This window comes from Patiria miniata, unplaced genomic scaffold, assembly GCF_015706575.1.
Source record: "Patiria miniata isolate m_02_andy unplaced genomic scaffold, ASM1570657v1 HiC_scaffold_24, whole genome shotgun sequence".
Classification (NCBI taxonomy): Eukaryota; Metazoa; Echinodermata; class Asteroidea; order Valvatida; family Asterinidae; genus Patiria; species Patiria miniata.
Window position 1 is genome coordinate 20653624 of NW_024037063.1, and position 19484 is coordinate 20673107.

General features: G+C 39.8%; 1 protein-coding gene across 6 annotated transcripts; it reads left to right on the top strand.

Annotated features, from left to right (window-relative positions):
* Positions 1 to 1389: 1389 nt before the first annotated feature.
* On the top strand, positions 1390 to 16110 carry LOC119732380. 6 transcript variants are annotated; one of them, XM_038205842.1, is made up of 7 exons: positions 1393 to 1703; positions 6107 to 6296; positions 8175 to 8222; positions 9652 to 9699; positions 11246 to 11293; positions 12860 to 12907; positions 13374 to 13496. In XM_038205842.1, the coding sequence occupies exons 1-7, from the start codon at positions 1677 to 1679 to the stop codon at positions 13379 to 13381; spliced, it is 417 nt and encodes a 138-aa protein (XP_038061770.1). In that variant the 5' UTR covers positions 1393 to 1676; the 3' UTR covers positions 13382 to 13496. The 6 variants fall into 6 exon arrangements, 5 of the variants coding, with proteins under 5 accessions (XP_038061773.1, XP_038061772.1, XP_038061770.1 ...); XM_038205841.1 differs by lacking the exon at positions 13374 to 13496 and adding an exon at positions 15262 to 16110 and having other exon boundaries at positions 1395 to 1703; XR_005271551.1 differs by lacking the exon at positions 12860 to 12907 and adding an exon at positions 14039 to 14056 and having other exon boundaries at positions 1398 to 1703; positions 13374 to 13563.
* The last annotated feature ends 3374 nt before the right edge of the window (positions 16111 to 19484 follow it).

Genomic DNA, 19484 nt, shown 5'->3' on the forward strand with positions numbered 1-19484 from the left:
GCTTATTCTGTAACCTACTCGCCTGTATAAAACCTATCAACTGTATAATTCTTTTAGTACCCTATTTTAAGTGGCAATCTTTCTGTATAAAATCATGTACTGAATATTAAGAATAAAAATCTCATGAAAAAATGGTTTGAATTCATGAGTCCTTGCATTTTTATTCGTAGTTGGACAAAAGTTATCGTGTTAATGGTCTGATCAAACAAGCAAGGCTATTAACCCTTCACTGTTTTTAATTTTGAAAAACTTTTTTTTTCAGTTTCAAAGTGCAAGGCTACCCCTTATCAATTTGAATTTGTGATAAAACTGAATTTTTTTTAAAATTTAATCAAAACGCAATTGAATTTTTGATAGAATTTACTTTTTGTCCGATTTTGATAAAAATGCAAGCAAAAGATAATTACTGCCGCATTCGGATACAAATTCGAGGCTAACCCCTTACAATTTTGAATATTTGAGCCTTGTATTTTTATCAGTTTGATTGAATTTCAGCAAAAATTCACAACAGTAAGGGGTTAGCCTTGCATTTTTATCAAAATTCAGCAAAAATTAGGTTGCATCACACATTGTAAATTCAAACCGGAAAGGGGTTAGCCTTCCATTTTCATCAAAACACGACGAAAATCATTTTGTATCAAACCTTCAAAACAGTAAGGGGTTAGCCTTGCATTTTCATCAAAAAAGGACAATAATCGTCTCATTTTCAAGATGTTGTCATCCTAATTATCTCAGGATGTCGTCATCCTACTACTTTCAGGATGTCGTCCCGTTTTGTCTGAAGATATGGTCATCCAACTGTACTTGCAGGATATCGTCATCCTTTGATAAATTATCTGAAGACGTCGTCATCCCTTGATAAATTATCCCATGATGACATCATCTTGTCTGTAATATGTCGTCATCATAGGATAAATTAAGTCAAGATCCAAATAAGTCAGATGGCACTTCCAGAGCTCCGTAGTTCATACTTCCTAGTTGCACGTATGCCTGTCTAGCTTTGATTTCAAGCTCAATATCTATGAATTAATGGCCAAATTTGGGTGTTTCATTGTTTGTTCATTCATTTTCACATCAAAATTTTTATCTAACAAGAAGTTTTAGCATGATACTTAAAGTATTTCTGAACACAAAAAAAACATTTGAAATTTGGCCCAAACTATATTTACTTATTTCTTATCGCAGTGGAGGGATAAAACTACTAAATAGGGAAATTCTGAAAAAATAAAATCGCCAAATTTATCACCAAAAAAATCCAACAGAAAGCTATAAAAAATAAAGCTTTTACTATGGAAGTCTTTGGGAGAGAGGTTGAGAAATTTTCTTGTGGGACTGGGAAGGAGGTGATCATTTTCTAGTCTGGTACCTCAGTCTACATAGAAATAAAAGACTGTAGTGGTAGTTAGGTACCAGACGAAACTTCTAGTTTGCAGCATGCGGCAGCATGGACGGCATGACTTCGTTTTGGAAGGTTTTCTTCTCAAAAATTGTTGAAAATGCGTGGTTTTGGAGGTTGCTTGCCTCACTTATTGCCACAAGAACAAGTTTAGATGTTGGTGAAATCCGTCAGAAACTGTGTATCTCTGTGAATTGCTGGGTTTGAGTCTTGACTTGAAGAACCATGCGGCTGAAAATGGGATTTGAATGTCGCGGCATTTCTGCACGTGGTCTGAGCCATGCGCCAGCACACGAATGGGAAAATGGTGAGTGAATTTTTTGTGTGTGAAAGTTTTGAAAAACAGCAATATTATGTGAACTTGCAACTGATTCTGGGAACAAATATATTATGTATAGATTTGGAAAGTTCAGAAGGAATGCGCATATATGCAAATGGGAAATGGTGAGTAGGCCTATATATTTGGAATGATTCCCATGTCATTATCTGGCCATGACTTGTCACCCTGTGCACAAACCCTATGGGACTGGTCTGTTTTCTCAGTAAAAATTCGAAATTTGTCTTTGCTAATTTTGACTTTTTTTAGGACATAGGTTTATTAGGTCATTTAAGAGAAAAATTACTGATGGCCAGATATGGGAATCTTTCCTTCTCGGTTTGTGTAGTTGAGGACACCTCCTTTCTATGATATTCTTAAAAAAAGTTTTGTCGCTTCCCCAATGTTCTGACCCTAATTATTTAATCGGCTCTCTAACCTGATTTTCCGGTATTAAACAAGCATGTGAATTGACACACTGCACCGCGGTATGGAAGCTAGTCTGGTTCCCAGACCAAAATATACTAAATAGCATGTATTTTTTAATTAATGTGGAACGAGAACTAGGGAAGCAGGCTGCACTACATCAACCAATCACCGACGGTCTGCCAAACTGCTTGGACACTATTGCCAAGTCTGTTTTCAGCATTTTCATTTTTTTTTTACGTCATTTTACCCCACAATTTCCCTCAAATATCAAAACCCTGCCCTCTTTCCGCAATAATAATCCTGCAGTTGTTTAATATGGTGTTGTTAATTGCTATTTAATTGAGTCCAAAAGTTGGCTTCTAAATAGAAATTTTCATCGACGAATCAGCGACGTTTTACCAAACCAGCTTGTAATGAAGTTGTATATGTACATTGTAAACACCTGAGGGCGCACTTTTTAAATTAGTCGCCATGTTCATAAGTTTTGTAGCTGTGGTGGTTTTACCAAAAGAAATCAGAATTCAAACCCTGTCGTCTTTCTGCAAAATTAATCCTGCAGAAATACATACATGTATACAAAATGGTTGTCAACGTCATCTACTCGGGTGAGTCCCAAAGTTAAAAATGTGCCAATGAATGGGATAGCGCCATCATTTTCTAATAAGCCAACCCCATCCAGCAACCCCAGCCCATCAAACCGGCCCGCACCAACCATGGCTGGACACAGCAACAAGATCCCCACTGCGTCACTGGGAGTCTCAGCCGAGCTCAACCCAATTGTATCCCGTCAAGCAACCCCAACCCAATGATCAAACCCAAACACGACGGTCGAGTTGTCTCAACGGTCGAGTTGTCCCAACGGTCGAGTTGTCACAACGGTCAAGTTGTCTCAATGGACGAGTTCAACAGTCGAGTTGTCCCAATGGTCGAGTTGTCTTAACGGTCGAGTTGTCTCAACGGTCGAGTTGTCTCAACGGTCGAGTTGTCCCAACGGTCGAGTTGTCCCAACGGTCGAGTTGTCCCAAAGGTCGAGTTGTCCCAACGGTCGAGTTGTCCCAACGGTCGAGTTGTCCCAGCGGTCGAGTTGTCCCAGCGGTCGAGTTGTCCCAACGGTCGAGTTGTCCCAACGGTCGAGTTGTCCCAACGGTCGAGTTGTCCCAACGGTCGAGTTGTCCCAACGGTCGAGTTGTCGCAACGGTCGAGTTGTCGCAACGGTCGAGTTGTCGCAACGGTCGAGTTGTCCCAACGGTCGAGTTGTCCCAACGGTCGAGTTGTCCCAACGGTCGAGTTGTCCCAGCGGTCGAGTTGTCCCAGCGGTCGAGTTGTCCCAGCGGTCGAGTTGTCCCAACGGTCGAGTTGTCCCAACGGTCGAGGTGTCCCAACGGTCGAGTTGTCCCAACGGTCGAGTTGTCCCAACGGTCGAGTTGTCCCAACGGTCGAGTTGTCCCAACGGTCGAGTTGTCCCAGCGGTCGAGTTGTCCCAGCGGTCGAGTTGTCCCAGCGGTCGAGTTGTCCCAACGGTCGAGTTGTCCCAACGGTCGAGGTGTCCCAACGGTCGAGTTGTCGCAACGGTCGAGTTGTCGCAACGGTCAAGTTGTCGCAATGGTCGAGTTGTCGCAACGGTCGAGTTGTCTCAATTATCGAGTTGTCTCAATGGTTGAGTTGTCTTAACAATCGAGTTGTCTCAACGGTCGAGTTGTCTCAACGGTCGAGTTGTCTCAACGGTCGAGTTGTCTCAACGGTCAAGTTGTTTCAACGGTCGAGTTGTTGGAAAATTCCAGCTTAAATGATCAACTCTGAAAAACCATTATAATATCTACTTACATACATGTATACCCAACTACGGGCAGAAAATTATTTTGTTATTTTTTGGGGGCATTTTCAAAGATTCACTCAGTGCACTTCGAAATAGAATCGGATAAGCATGCCCAAATATACGTCTCAGGCTAATTTTGTCACTTGTACCGGTAGATAAACTTGCGATTTAAAGGGAGTGTTAGAACTTGATGAAATTTCTATGTCTGTGAAATTCCAGTTAGGCCTTAAGGCATTTAGTAAAGGCATCTCATCTGGGTTTGGATAATAGGGGAAAAGGACCATTTTAGTAATTTTAGTAATTTTTAAATAAATAAAATTCCCGGCCTCCGCCATTTTTCACATACAGAACTCTTTTCCTTATAGCTCCAAGCATGCGCGCATGCAAGCATGGACGTGGGCGAAGTAGCAAAAGGGGCGAAGTGCCGATTCGGCGACGTGGAAATTGTCAAACGGTCGAACTCTTTTCCTTATAGCTCCAAGCATGCGCGCATGCAAGCATGGACGTGGGCGAAGTAGCAAAAGGGGCGAAGTGCCGATTCGGCGACGTGGAAATTGTGCGTAGAGGTAATTCAGAGAAGTGGCAAATAGGTGAAGTGTTAATTCGGCAAAGTGGTAATTTGGCGCAGTGGTATTTCGGTGAAATGGCAATTAGTGTTGTAGGTCTAGAGTCACATTTATTGTGACTCGGACTCGAGTCACATGGAAAAATGACTCAGACTCGAGCTTGTATGGTGACTCGTGACTCGAGTCACATATTTTCATCAAAAGAAAAAAACAATGTATTTTGCAATGAACGTAGCATTCTTTTTAGACAAAACACGGTGCTGCGGAAAATCATGTTTGAAATGGTTGAATAATGTTGGATGATAAAACATGGAGGGAAGGGATGGAGGAGGAATTTTTTAGGGATAAGAATTAAAAGGAAAACACATTTTGGGTCAAGCAGCATGTATGTACACACACACAGTGTAAACCATACACTGGGATTTACTTAAAAGACAGAATGCATGATGGAAACATGATTGAAAAAAAAAATGAAATTTGTACTTTATACATTTGTGTAGGCTACAAACTGTGGCATCTTCTTCAAAACATGAGCTATTTGTTTTTATGAGTTTTTGGGGTTGTTATTTCCTGAAGTGAAGAGTATTTGATTAATTCACAATGATTGATGAAATGAGGGGTGTCATCCCTGTCGATCGTGTGTCTAAGGGCCTGGTTCCTTAGTATAAGGGAACAAACTCCGCTGTTAATGTATTTGATCTACCAAATTAGTTGGAGACATTATATACATGCAGACTCATGACTTGTATGTCATACATGTAATTTCTAGAGTGGGGGGAGGGGGGGGGGCGCAAGTCCAATGCATTGCAACTTCTCAAATTTGCCACTTGAAAAAGTGGTTTTTAATTTTTATAGTGCAAAACTCAATGAAAGTCTTGTGAAATCAGATATGATTTTTACCCTTTGTTGTGTCTGTCCAACCCTAACCCTGCTGAATCCAACAGAATCCAACTATATCATATACCTGATGGAGCCTGTTGGATTGAGCAGTAAATTCCTTGTGTACATTCCTGATGCAAATGTTGGATTCAGCAGGCAACTGAACCGCATTATAACGCATTGTTGGACTCAGTTGGATTCAGCAGACAACTGAAAATAAGGCATGTGGATTGAGCAGAGCAAATCCGGTTGAACTCTGTTGGATTTAGCAGGGTAGTCCTGATCGGATCAGGAACTACTCAAAGTCTCTCACTCCATCTTGTCATGAACAATGTGTTCCTCAGACCCCTAAGTCCAGAAATGAATTGTTCCTATATTCATGAATGGCGGCCACGTGGTGCAGGGTTTATTTCAAGCGAAGGAAGGCGCTTATAAAGAATTGGAGGAGACGTAATCAGTGCCTGCTGCGTGACCATAAAATAATGAACATTAATGTTCCACATGCAAAAACAGGGCCTGTCATTCGTCAGATGTAAAGTGTCTCCCAGAATTTCATTTTCATTTTGTAGGGGAAGGGGCAATTTATCATTGAAAAAAATTTATCGGAAATTGAACTGTGTTTTTCAAAGGGTGCATGCCAAAGTGAAAATTGTGTTATTTTAAGGATTTGACATCTAACTGATGATTTGATATTTCCCCACCAGGTCCTTGAGAGCATAGGAGGCCTCATCTCAGCAGGAGTCTTCATCTATGAGAATGGGCTATTACGATTCCAGTCGGCCACACTTCAAGAAACAGCCTATGGACTCCTGGTGGAAAAACAACAGCGCAAGCTGCATGAGACATACACCATCTACTTAGAGCAACGGTACCTCGGATTCATCAATGAAAAAGGTAAGAAAATTTTATTCTTTTACTGACATGGTCTTACACTTGCGCCACTTGCACACTACGCTCCCTGCCATATTGATGCAAAATCATTCAAGTAATCAAAAAAATTGCAAAAAAAATGCTTGTTCTGAAGTAAAAACATCTAAACTGTACAAACTTATCGTCAGTAGCACCATGAACCGTCGTATCTCGATTTTTGGGCCAAATTGACTTGGTTTTTATTTTGTCAAGTGCTCATTTTCACATGTTTTTATTCTGATCCGAGGTCTTAACTAAGAAGGCTAATTAGACTATGCAGCATATCTCTAAAAAAAAGTTGCACCATTATGCTGCTTCGCACGCTATTTCCTGTAGCACTGTGACGTAACTAAACAGCACCAGCATGAAAAGTGTGAATTTATCGTTTCACGAACTGGTGTCATATGAAAATCTGACTCGTATGAAAATCGGACGCTTTTTTTCCCGTTTTATTGGTTAAACACTCTAACGTGACCGGTCCCTCTCCTAATTATCTATGCATGAGCATGCAAAATACCACCAATGAGTCCGTATTTCATGAAACCTAAATTCATGCTACACCGGCGTATCCTCGTATCTGTGACGTGGCCACAATTACAAGCGTTAATTGTATGAAATACAATAAAGTAAGTTTTACAAAGTGACGTGTATATCTTGGGAGCTGAATATCTTTAAAATTAAGCAATTCAGAAGCAAAGGGATTGCGTGCGATGCAATTTATACTATAATTTTCTAGCTGAAATGAAACGGATTGAATTCTTAAACAGGAAGTACATGTATAAGGAATAAGCCGACCAAAATGTGATCACTTTTAAGTAGTTTTTTTTTTCTCACAACACCAAAAATTGCGATACGACGGTTCGTGGTGCGACTGACATTTCATGCAAATTATATAGGCCTATATCTGAAGCTTTCATTTCATTGCGAGGGAAAAACTGCTGCTTGCAAATTTGGCCGGCATTTTCCATGGACTTTCTGTACATTGATTTGCTGTGTTTTCCCCAAAATTGAAACAATTTTTATCATGTGCAATTGTACTCAATTTTTGGTGCTGATCGAAGGGGGAAAAAACCCTCAAATGTTATTCTGACTTGCCCATCTTTGATCTTCAAAAATCTGCTGCTGAAATTAAAAACCATTTTTTTCCCCCGACAGCAAAAATGCCGTCTTGCCCACTTTGGGGGTTTGCCCACAGCATCTGTCATGCTCAGTAACCTTTTACACTGTTGACCTGCCTATCTAATGAGCTTTCTTGGCTGGCGGCAGACAATAGTTAAGAATGCTTATTGTCCAATGTTATATAATCAGGCCTTTGAGTTAAAACAGCCAAAAAGCTCCCATCAGAAAAGGACATTTTGCCCATGCATGTTACAACAATGTACATGTAGTATACCAGTAATGTTTGTATTAGGCCGAGTTACATTTATTGCTTTAAAAATACCAGTTTTCTGGTGTCAGTTTTGTACATCAAATTTCTTGCAAATAAGACTCAACTTGTTAACTGTATACATGTAGCAGTCAAGATGTTCTGTCCATGCTCCTGAATCTAAAACAATTTAACCATGGATTCTCAACACAAGGGTAAATGACTTCACCAAATTTGTGGTTGAGGCGTGATATGGCAAGTACTTGTGCGCCGTGCGTGCATGTGTGAGACCCGGCGCGCAACTGCAGTCTTTCAGTGGTCACATTTCTGTTGGTGATGATGACGCTCGCATTTTCTTCAACATCTTTTTTGCATCGTACACAAGCCCAGATGAGTCTTTTATAATTGTGTAGAGGATCCGTGGTTGAGCTAAACCTGAAACCTTTTCTTGCCTGAACCCTAATCTTATTGTGAATTTTTTTTTTTGTTGATTTCAGAAAGGAAGACATTCAGCCAAAAAAGAAGAGTTGAATGGTTCAGCAGAGGTGAGTTGAACCGTCAATCAAATACAGTGGAACGTCCCTATACCGAACACCGCTATACCGAATATTTGGCTATACCGAACATCATCCTTGGCTCCCAAATATTGTGTACAAAACGTACCAAACATTGTTGTCGGAAATGTCAACAGAAGAGCGACAAATGGCTATTTCCCCAACAAATAATCGGAAAAGGCCACCCATGTAAGCTCAAAAACTTTGTAATTCAATAATCGCACGTGTTCAAAGTTGTCTTTCAGTAACTAGTAGTTTTGCTACAGAATTGAAAAAATATTAATGGACAAGTTAAGCGACTCTGCTCGTGGTTTGTAAATGCAACTACGCAATAACAAAAATGATCAAAAGAGGTCACCACTGATGTGAAAATTGCTGTACCGAACAATCGCTATTACAAACAATTTCTGTGGATCCCACGATATTCGTTATAGCAACGTTCCATTGTAGTTCCTCAATTGCCTTCCTTGCGGTTTTTAGGATGAGTCTGCTGCTGAAAATGAAATTAAAAACCATTTTTGTTCCCACTGCATTAAAAAAAAAAAAAAAAGCAAATCAAAATACTTTTTCAACTTGAAAAAAAAATTTTTTTTTTAACAACTTTTTTGAAAAAAACTTTCCTTTCAAAAGAGACAACTCACTCACTTGCCATCCCACCCACCCTGCAAAAAGCTGTTCTGATGTGCTTATCTGGGCTTCATCGATGTTACAGCGTCAAAAAGCTGTCTTGCCCACTTTGGGGGTTTGCCCACAGCATCTGCCATGCTCAGTAACCTTTTTACACTGTTGACCTGCCTATCTAATGAGCTTTCTTAGCTAGCTGCTGACAATAGTTAAGAATTTTTATTGTCAAAAGTTATATCATCAGGCCTTTGAGTTAAAACAGCCAAAAAGCTCCCATCAGAAAAGCACATTTTTTCCATGCATGTTACAACCATGTAGGTATACCAGTACTGTTTGTATTAGGCCGAGTTACACTTATTGCTTTAAAAATACCAGTTTTCTGGTGTCAGTTTTGTACATAAAATGTTCTTGCAAATAAGACTCAACTTGTTAACTGTTTACATGTAGCAGTCAAGATGTTCTGTCCATGCTCCTGAATCTAAAACAATTCAACCATGGATTCTCTACACAAGGGTAAATGACTTCACCAAATTTCTGGTTGAGGCGTGATATGGCAAGTACTTGCGCGCCGTGCGTGCATGTGCGAGACTCGGCGCGCAACTGCAGTCTTTCAGTGGTCACATTTCTGTTGGTGATGATGACGCTCGCATTTTCTTCTACATCTTTTTTGCATCATACACAAGCCCAGATGAGTCTTTTATACTTGTGTAGAGGATCCGTGGTTGAGCTAAACCTGAAACCTTTTCTTGCCTGAACCCTAATCTTATTGTGAATTTTTTTTTTTTGTTGATTTCAGAAAGGAAGACATTCAGCCAAAAAAGAAGAGTTGAATGGTTCAGCAGAGGTGAGTTGAACCATCAATCAAATACAGTGGAACGTCCCTATACCGAACACCGCTATACCGAACATTTGGCTATACCGAACATCATCCTTGGCTCCCAATTTTTATGTACAAAACGTACCGAACATTGTTGTCGAAAATGTCAACAGAAGAGCGACAAATGGCTATTTCCCCAACAAATAGTAGGAAAAAGCCACACATGTAAGCTCAAAAACTTTGTAATTCAATAATCGCACGTGTTCAAAGTTGTCTTTCAGTAACTAGTAGTTATGCTACAGAATTGAAAAAAATATTAATGGACATGTTAAGCGACTCTGCCCGTGGTTTGTAAATGCAACTACGCAATAACAAAAATGATCAAAAGAGGTCACTACTGATGTGAAAATCGCTGTACCGAACGATCGCTATTACAAACAATTTCTGTGGATCCCACGATATTCGTTATAGCAACGTTCCATTGTAGTTCCTCAATTGCCTTCCTTGCGGTTTTTAGGGCGAGTCTGCTGCTGTAATTAAAAACCACTTTTGTTCCCACTGCATTAAAAAAAAAAAGCAAATCCAAAAACTTTTTCAACTTCCAAATATTTTTTTTTTTACTTTTTTAATGGAAAAAATCTTCCCTTTCAAATGTGACAACTCACTCACTTGCCATCCCACCCACCCAGCAAAAAGCTGCTCTGATGTGCTTATCTGGGCTTCATCGATGTTACAGCGTCGAAAAGCTGTCTTGCCCACTTTGAGGGTTTGCCCACAGCATCTGCCATGCTCAGTAACCTTTTACACTGTTGACCTGCCTATCTAATGAGCTTTCTTGGCTGGCAGCAGACAATAGTTAAGAATTTCTATTGTCAAAAGTTATATCATCAGGCCTTTGAGTTAAAACAGCCAAAAAGCTCCCATCAGAAAAGCACATTTTTCCCATGCATGTGTTACAACCATGTAGGTATACAGGCACTGTTTGTATTAGGCTGAGTTACACTTATTGCTTTAAAAATTACCAATTTTCTGGTGTCAGTTTTGTACATAAAATGTCTTGCAAATAAGACTTAACTTGTTAACTGTTTACATGTAGCAGTCAAGATGTTCTGTCCATGCTCCTGAATCTAAAACAATTTAACCATGGATTCTCAACACAAGGGTAAATGACTTCACCAAATTTCTGGTTGAGGCGTGATATGGCAAGTACTAGCGCGCCGTGCGTGCATGTGTGAGACTCATCGCGCAACTGTAGTCTTTCAGTGGTCACATTTCTGTCAGTGATGATGGCACTCGCATTTTCTTCTACCTTGTGTAGAGGACCCATGGTTGAGCTAAACGTGTTTTTATTCAGTGTCTCATTTGAAAGAAATTGACTTCTGACTTGCTATTAACTAGCAACTTTTCAAGTTCTCTATTTTCTGGGGAACCTGGAAGAAGCATGGGCAATATTTCTTGAACGGTTCACTGAAGTCTGCAAAGGATAAAGCGTTTCATCTTACCAATGCAGTTAAAAACTGACATTCCTTTTCTTGCCTGAACTTATTGTGAATTCTTTTTTTGTTGATTTCAGAAAGGAAGACATTCAGCCAAAAAAGAAGCGTCGAATGGTTCAGCAGAGGTGAGTTGAACCGTCAATAAAATACAGTGGAACGTCCCTATACCGAACACCGCTATACCGAACATTCGGCTATACCGAACATCATCCTTGGCTCCCAATTTTTATGTACAAAGGTACCGAACATTGTTGTCGGAAATGTCAACAAAAGAGCGACAAATGGCTATTATTTCCCCAACAAATAGTAGGAAAAAGCCACCCATGTAAGCTCAAAAACTTTGTAATTCAATAATCGCACGTGTTCAAAGTTGTCTTTCAGTAACTACTAGTTATGCTACGGAATTAAAAAAATATTAATGGACATGTTAAGCGACTCTGCTCGTGGTTTGTAAATGCAACTACGCAATAACAAAATGATCAAAAGAGGTCACCACTGATGTGAAAATCGCTGTACCGAACGATCGCTACTACAAACAATTTCTGTGGATCTCACGATATTCGTTATAGCAACGTTCCATTGTAGTTCCTCAATTGCCTTCCTTGCGGTTTTTAGGATGAGTCTGCTGCTGAAATTAAAAACCATTTTTGTTCCCACTGCATTAAAAAAAAAAAAAAGCAAATCAAAATACTTTTTCAACTTCAAAAATTTTTTTTTTTTTTTACCTTTACTTTTTAAAAAAAAAAAAAAACTTTCCTTTCAAAAGAGACAACTCACTCACTTGCCATCCCACCCACCCTGCAAAAAGCTGTTCTGATGTGCTTATCTGGGCTTCATCGATGTTACAGCGTCGAAAAGCTGTCTTGCCCACTTTGGGGGTTTGCCCACAGCGTCTGCCATGCTCAGTAACCTTTTACACTCTTGACCTGCCTATCTAATGAGCTTTCTTAGCTAGCTGCTGACAATAGTTAAGAATTTTTATTGTCAAAAGTTATATCATCAGGCCTTTGAGTTAAAACAGCCAAAAAGCTTCCATCAGAAAAGCACATTTTTCCCATGCATGTTACAACCATGTAGGTATACAGGCACTGTTTGTATTAGGCAGAGTTACACTTATTGCTTTAAAAATTACCAGTTTTCTGGTGTCAGTTTTGTACATAAAATTTCTTGCAAATAAGACTTAACTTGTTAACTGTTTACATGTAGCAGTCAAGATGTTCTGTCCATGCTCCTGAATCTAAAACAATTTAACCATGGATTCTCAACACAAGGGTAAATGACTTCACCAAATTTCTGGTTGAGGCGTGATATGGCAAGTACTAGCGCGCCGTGCGTGCATGTGTGAGACTCATCGCGCAACTGTAGTCTTTCAGTGGTCACATTTCTGTCAGTGATGATGGCACTCGCATTTTCTTCTACCTTGTGTAGAGGACCCATGGTTGAGCTAAACGTGTTTTTATTCAGTGTCTCATTTGAAAGAAATTGACTTCTGACTTGCTATTAACTAGCAACTTTTCAAGTTCTCTATTTTCTGGGGAACCTGGAAGAAGCATGGGCAATTTTCCTTAAACGGTTCACTGAAGTATGCAAAGGATAAAGCGTTTTGTCTTACCAATACAGTTAGAAATGTGTAAACTGACATTCCTTTTCTTACCTGAACTTATTGTGAATTTTTTGTGTGTTGATTTCAGAAAGGAAGATATTCAGCCAAAAAAGAAGAGCCCAATGGTTCAGCAGAGGTGAGTTGAACCGTCAATCAAATACAGTGGAACGTCGCTATACCGAACATTCGGCTATACCGAACATCATCCTTGGCTCCCAGTTTTTGTGTACAAAACGTACTGAACATTGTTGTTGAAAATGTCAATAGAAGAGCGACAAATGGCTATTACTTCCCCAACAAATAGTAGGAAAAAGCCACCCATGTATTGCTAAAAACTGTGTAATTCAATACTCGCACGTGTTGGAAGTCGTCTTTCAGTAACTACTAGTTACCAATTTGCCAATTTCTGTGGTTGTGACATCTTGAAGATGTTGTGTTAGAGCTCGATCTTTTACTTCGAGACTCTGAGTCTTTTAAATCTGGTTCTCCTCCCTCCCTTACATTTAACAGTTTTAATCTTCTCTTGTAATAAGCATATTTCAATAAGTTTAATCATGTTGATGATGTGACATCTGACCGATGATTTGATATTTCCCCACCAGGTCCTTGAGAGCATAGGAGGCCTCATCTCAGCAGGCGTCTTCATCTATGAGAATGGGCTGTTACGATTCCAGTCGGCCACACTTCATGAAACAGCCTATGGACTCCTGGTGGAAAAACAACGGCGCAAGCTGCATCAGAGATGCACCATCTACTTAGAGCAACGTTACCTCGGATCCATCAACGAAAAAAGTAAGACAACTTTATTCTTTTACTGACATGGTCTTACACTCGCACACTAAGCTCTCTGCCATATTGATGCAAAATCATTCAGTGGTAATCAAAAAATGGGGGAAAAAATGCTTGTTCTGAAGTAGAAAAATCTTAACTGTACAAACTTATCATCAGTCACACCATGAACTGTCGTATCGCAATTTTTTGGTATTTTGAGAAAAAAAAAACGATTTAAAAGAGCTCACATTGTGGTTATTTCATTTTATTTTGACTTGCCCTTCTTTGATGTTCAAAAGTCTACTGCAGTCTTTCAGCGGTCACATTTCTGTCGGCGATGATGACAATCGCATTTTCTTCTACATCTTTTTTGCATCGTACACAAGCCCAGAGGAGTCTTTTATACTTGTGTAGAGGATCCGTGGTTGAGCTAAACCTGAAACCTTTTCTTGCCTGAACCTTAATCTTATTTTGAATTGTTTTTTGTTGATTTCAGAAAGGAAGACATTCAGCCGAAAAAGAAGAGTCCAATGGTTCCGCAGAGGTGAGTTGAACCGTCAATCAAATACAGTGGAACGTCCCTATACTGAACACTGCTATACCGAACATTTGGCTATACCGAACATTTGGCTATACCGAACATCATCCTTGGCTCCCAATTTTTATGTACAAAAGGTACTGAACATTGTTGTCGGAAATGTCAACAGAAGAGCGACAAATGGCTATTACTTCCCCAACAAATAGTAGGAAAAAGCCACCCATGTAAGCTCAAAAACTGTGTAATTCAATAATCGCACGTGTTGGAAGTTGTCTTTCAGTAACTACTAGTTCTGCTACGGAATTGAAAGTATTAATGGACATGTTAAGTGACTCCGGGCATGGTTTGTAAATGCAACTACACATTAACAATGATCAAAAGAGGTCGCCACTAATGTGAAAATCGCTGTACCGAATGATCGCTATTACAAACAATTTCTGTGGATCCCACGATGTCCGTTATAAAAAAAGTTCCACTGTAGTTCCTCAATTGCCTTCCTTGCGGTTTTTAGGATGAGATCGTTGTTTCCTTTGTGAAAGTCAATTGGAACACTACGTTTTGTCAAACATGCTTATATTTTAGCAAGCTAAAAACTAATGCCCCTATCACACAGTGCCGTTCTAGCATCCCCCTGAAGCCATGCGATTGAGAATGCTGATTTCGTTGGCGGGCAAATCTTTGAAAATTATTTTCTTCCATTTGAAAGACCGGCGATTTGGACCAAAATTACATAAGGTTCCTGTATGAAGCGTACACTATCCTCTACCTACTGAAACTTGCCATTGGTATCGGCCTTTTTTAAGAGTCGAATGTGCACCTACAGGTACGAACAATCTGCCTTTGATTTTGTTATTATGATTTTTGTTTGATGTGCCGTTACAACACTTCAATTTTGTCAAAAGCAGAACTTTGTATTTGCCATCAAAATCAAGCACACCTTTTCACTTATATCGCTATCTTGGCCGAACAGTGCAGTCTTCAGGTATTTATCACGTATTTCTGATGTCTCCAATTCAATCTCATAAAATTTCGCGAATACTTTCGGGACATGTGTGCGTGATCCCTAGGCAAGAAACTGAAGTCAAACAGGGCTCTGCGCATGACACGGCCACTGACCGTACTAAAGCAGATGATCCTCGATTTCAAGCTTTCTGACTTGGATTTTGTCTTTTTAATTTCAGGGGTTTGAGGACTGCATCTTCAAGCTCGAGATGCAAGGAGCCTGCATTACTTGGCCCAGCTTGAGCTGACACTGAAGAGGAGTTACACAACATGCTGCTGTTCTGTGTGCCGGAACCGATTTATTTTATGAGAGGCCTATAGATGAAAAGTTACAATTCACACATTCGCCATTGAAAGAAGAAGCCACAGAAGTATGACATGATGCGGGTCATCTCCAACAGTGATGTGTCTAAACAATGTCTCGTAGGACAATTTTACCATAGGATTTACGTGGAAATAAAGTTGAACAGTTTAAAGTTGAATTTTCTCAGAATTTAAAGTTGAAGGTTTACCACTTAAAGTATTTTAATGTTATGTTATAATAATGGCTTATTACCTTGACCGTTACAAAATGTTGATGAACACTCACTTTAATTTCAAACCATTTATTGTTATATAAAATATAGAGGCAATCCACGTAACGTTTTGAATATGTTATGTTAATGTTATTTTTTTCCTTAAGCAAGGCCAACCCATTAGCGTTTTGGAAATAAGATTTAAAAAGGAGTTCAGATTGTTTATTTTCAAATGTGGATGACATTTTAATGGATTTAGCTCTGTAATTAGTTCACCAGTACTTTTGCTTTTCTACTCTTAATGATTAATGATCTTATGTTTAATGAACTTTAGTCATATTTGTCCTAGAGTTAAAAAAAAAAACACACCTGATTATCGTGTCTTAATGCACGAGTTGTACGAGTTTTATTTGCTGGCAAAGTTTATAAAAAAGGTAAGTGACTAATAAATGTTGGTGAATATTAACGATTGAATATATACTGGAATAAAAAGAGAGAACAGGCAAAGATAAACCTCATATTTGAAAGAGTGAATTATTACTGTGTTATTACAACAATAGAGGATATAGAATAATAGAGAATCACATGAATAATATAGTACAATATTATCTAGTTATATAGTAACAATAATATAGAACAATATTATCTAGTTATATAGTAACAATAATAAAAATGAACTATTTTATCGTGATTGCATTTAATCTTGTTTATATAGTAACAATATTAAAAAAGTCCTGTTTTATCGGGTTCGCATTTTATCGAGTTAAAAGTAGTAATGAATCGAGTAGTAACATTGAATCGAGTAGTAACCCAAAAATTCGCTCCCAAAAATTCGCTCCCAAAAATTCGCACCCAAAAATTCGCACCCAAAAATTCGCACCCAAAAATTCGCACCCAAAAATTCGCACCCAAAAATTCGCACCCAAAAATTCGCACCCAAAAATTCGCACCCAAAAATTCGCACCCAAAAATTCGCACCCAAAAATTCGCACCCAAAAATTCGCACCCAAAAATTCGCACCCAAAAATTCGCACCCAAAAATTCGCACCCAAAAATTCGCACCCAAAAATTCGCACCCAAAAATTCGCACCCAAAAATTCGCACCCAAAAATTCGCACCCAAAAATTCGCACCCAAAAATTCGCACCCAAAAATTCGCACCCAAAAATTCGCACCCAAAAATTCGCACCCAAAAATTCGCACCCAAAAATTCGCACCCAAAAATTCGCACCCAAAAATTCGCACCCAAAAATTCGCACCCAAAAATTCGCACCCAAAAATTCGCACCCAAAAATTCGCACCCAAAAATTCGCACCCAAAAATTCGCACCCAAAAATTCGCACCCAAAAATTCGCACCCAAAAATTCGCACCCAAAAATTCGCACCCAAAAATTCGCACCCAAAAATTCGCACCCAAAAATTCGCACCCAAAAATTCGCACCCAAAAATTCGCACCCAAAAATTCGCACCCAAAAATTCGCACCCAAAAATTCGCACCCAAAAATTCGCACCCAAAAATTCGCACCCAAAAATTCGCACCCAAAAATTCGCACCCAAAAATTCGCACCCAAAAATTCGCACCCAAAAATTCGCACCCAAAAATTCGCACCCAAAAATTCGCACCCAAAAATTCGCACCCAAAAATTCGCACCCAAAAATTCGCACCCAAAAATTCGCACCCAAAAATTCGCACCCAAAAATTCGCACCCAAAAATTCGCACCCAAAAATTCGCACCCAAAAATTCGCACCCAAAAATTCGCACCCAAAAATTCGCACCCAAAAATTCGCACCCAAAAATTCGCACCCAAAAATTCGCACCCAAAAATTCGCACCCAAAAATTCGCACCCAAAAATTCGCACCCAAAAATTCGCACCCAAAAATTCGCACCCAAAAATTCGCACCCAAAAATTCGCACCCAAAAATTCGCACCCAAAAATTCGCACCCAAGTACAAATCGGGGGGGAGGGGCTTGACCAGGCAGGCTTGTGGGGGAGGGGGGAGGTAGGCGGAGGGCTGGTTTGGGGGGGGGGAGGGTTGGCGCAGGGCTGTACTCGATCCGGGGACCCGCCGCTTCCCGGTCGCAACACCTACCTACTACACAATCCGGGTCCCCCGGTAGAAATACGTTTTTAATAAACTTAACTCACAGGTTTCAATCTATAAAACTAGACTAAAAAGACCCAACTGGAATTTGAACCCACAACCTCTCACTTTGGAGAGGAGAGTTCTCACTACTTGCCAAACACATCTCTGAAAGAATAACTCTGAACTAACATATGAACCTTAGGTGGAAATTTTTTTTCAAAAAAAAAAAATTAAAAAATTTACGACGCCACTTTTGGATCTCAGTTTTGGATCAACCATTTTGGACTATTCCATTCTTTTTATCGAAATTGATCGCAACTACATTAAATTTATTCTCAGAAATTCACAACGGTCAGGGGTTAGCCTTGCATTTTTTATAACAAATGGGAAGCGCCGAGTGAATTCGTAAATTAAGAATCCACACTTGCGAGTGTATTCTTCGACTTTAACCATTGCGTCAAAAGAAGTATTGGCATTAACAGTAAGTGGAGATGAAAAGACTTGGGATAAATGTTGCAACCTGACGCCACTTCCGCGATTGTGTACAAAGTCTATGGAGAGTCAAGATTTTTTTTCAAGTATATTCTCACAAAATTGGAAATATTTCTCAGTCCCACATTCATGTCTTATCATCATTTTTGCAATGAATGCCTTTCATTGAGATGATATATGGGGGAAAAAAAGTGGCGGTAGGTTGCAACATTTGTCACGGCTCCTTCCGTCGACAAATTGATAGTTCGTAATTCCGAATCCACACTTTGTGACCAGCGTAACAGATTCGTAGATCCGAATACACACTTTTAACAATAGTGTGACGTCATAGCAATGTTTTAATAAGGGGTTAATTAGCCTTGTATTTTCATCACAAATTACAAACGGTAAGGCATTAGCCTTACATTTTCATTAAAACAGGGCAAAAGTTAAGTTTTTATCACCAATTCAAACGGTAAGGGGTTAGCCTTGCATTTGTATCGAAATGGGACGCACTCAAATTCAAAACGGTAAAGGCCCTGTCACACTGTCTGTGATCTTATATGCGCTCTCACTGCGTCCTTGAAAAATAGATGAGGCGCAACAACAACTACTACATCGCAGCGCCCACTACATAGGTCGCAACATGTTCGCCAGAGGGTCTTAATGGTCTTCGATGATCGCAAAGGTCTTTGAACATGCTCAAAACAATCGCAACACCTCTGCGCTCTGGCCAGGGCGCCCTAATGACGCAACTCGGGCGCTGTGCGAGCGTGAATCGTGCAACATTGAAGTGGCATTGAGGCAGCTTATGCGCAAGGCAGTCGATGTAGTCTCCATGATAAAGTAACTCGACTGCGATGAACTTGTAGAATAATTTTTGAAACTGGACTGTGTATTGACCGTTTTGTCGTGGCATTTATACAGCGCAAGTGACGTCACATGAGCGTACTTTGGTCGAATAGAGAGCGCGACGCGAGCTACTAGGACGTATCAACAGCGAGCAGAGCGTAGTGTGGGTGCAGTGACAGCGCAGAGGCAGCGACTAGATCGAGTAATTGGGCTTGACAGGGGCGCATAGAGAGCGAGTTGCACGCATCATAAGTGCGGGAAGAGCACAGTATGAGCGTAGCTTGAGCTTCTTTGGAGAGAAAGTTGTCATTTTCTTGCATCTTCGCTGCGATTGTTAAATTTATGAAAAACATTTGGTCGCCGTAAGGTCTCCTATGAGAGCGCATGTAATGGGACAGGCCCTTTAGGCATTAGCCTAGTGTTGATATCAAAATTCAAGAAAAATACATTTTGTATTAAAAATTCAACACGGTAATTA

Excerpts from the sequence above, each read along its gene's own strand:
- LOC119732380 (XM_038205842.1), top strand. The coding sequence starts at position 1,677 with ATGCGCCAGCACACGAATGGGAAAATG. Across the intron at positions 1,704-6,106 it reads AGCACACGAATGGGAAAATG|GTCCTTGAGAGCATAGGAGG; the intron begins GTGAGTGAATTT and ends TTTCCCCACCAG. Across the intron at positions 6,297-8,174 it reads CGGATTCATCAATGAAAAAG|AAAGGAAGACATTCAGCCAA; the intron begins GTAAGAAAATTT and ends TGTTGATTTCAG.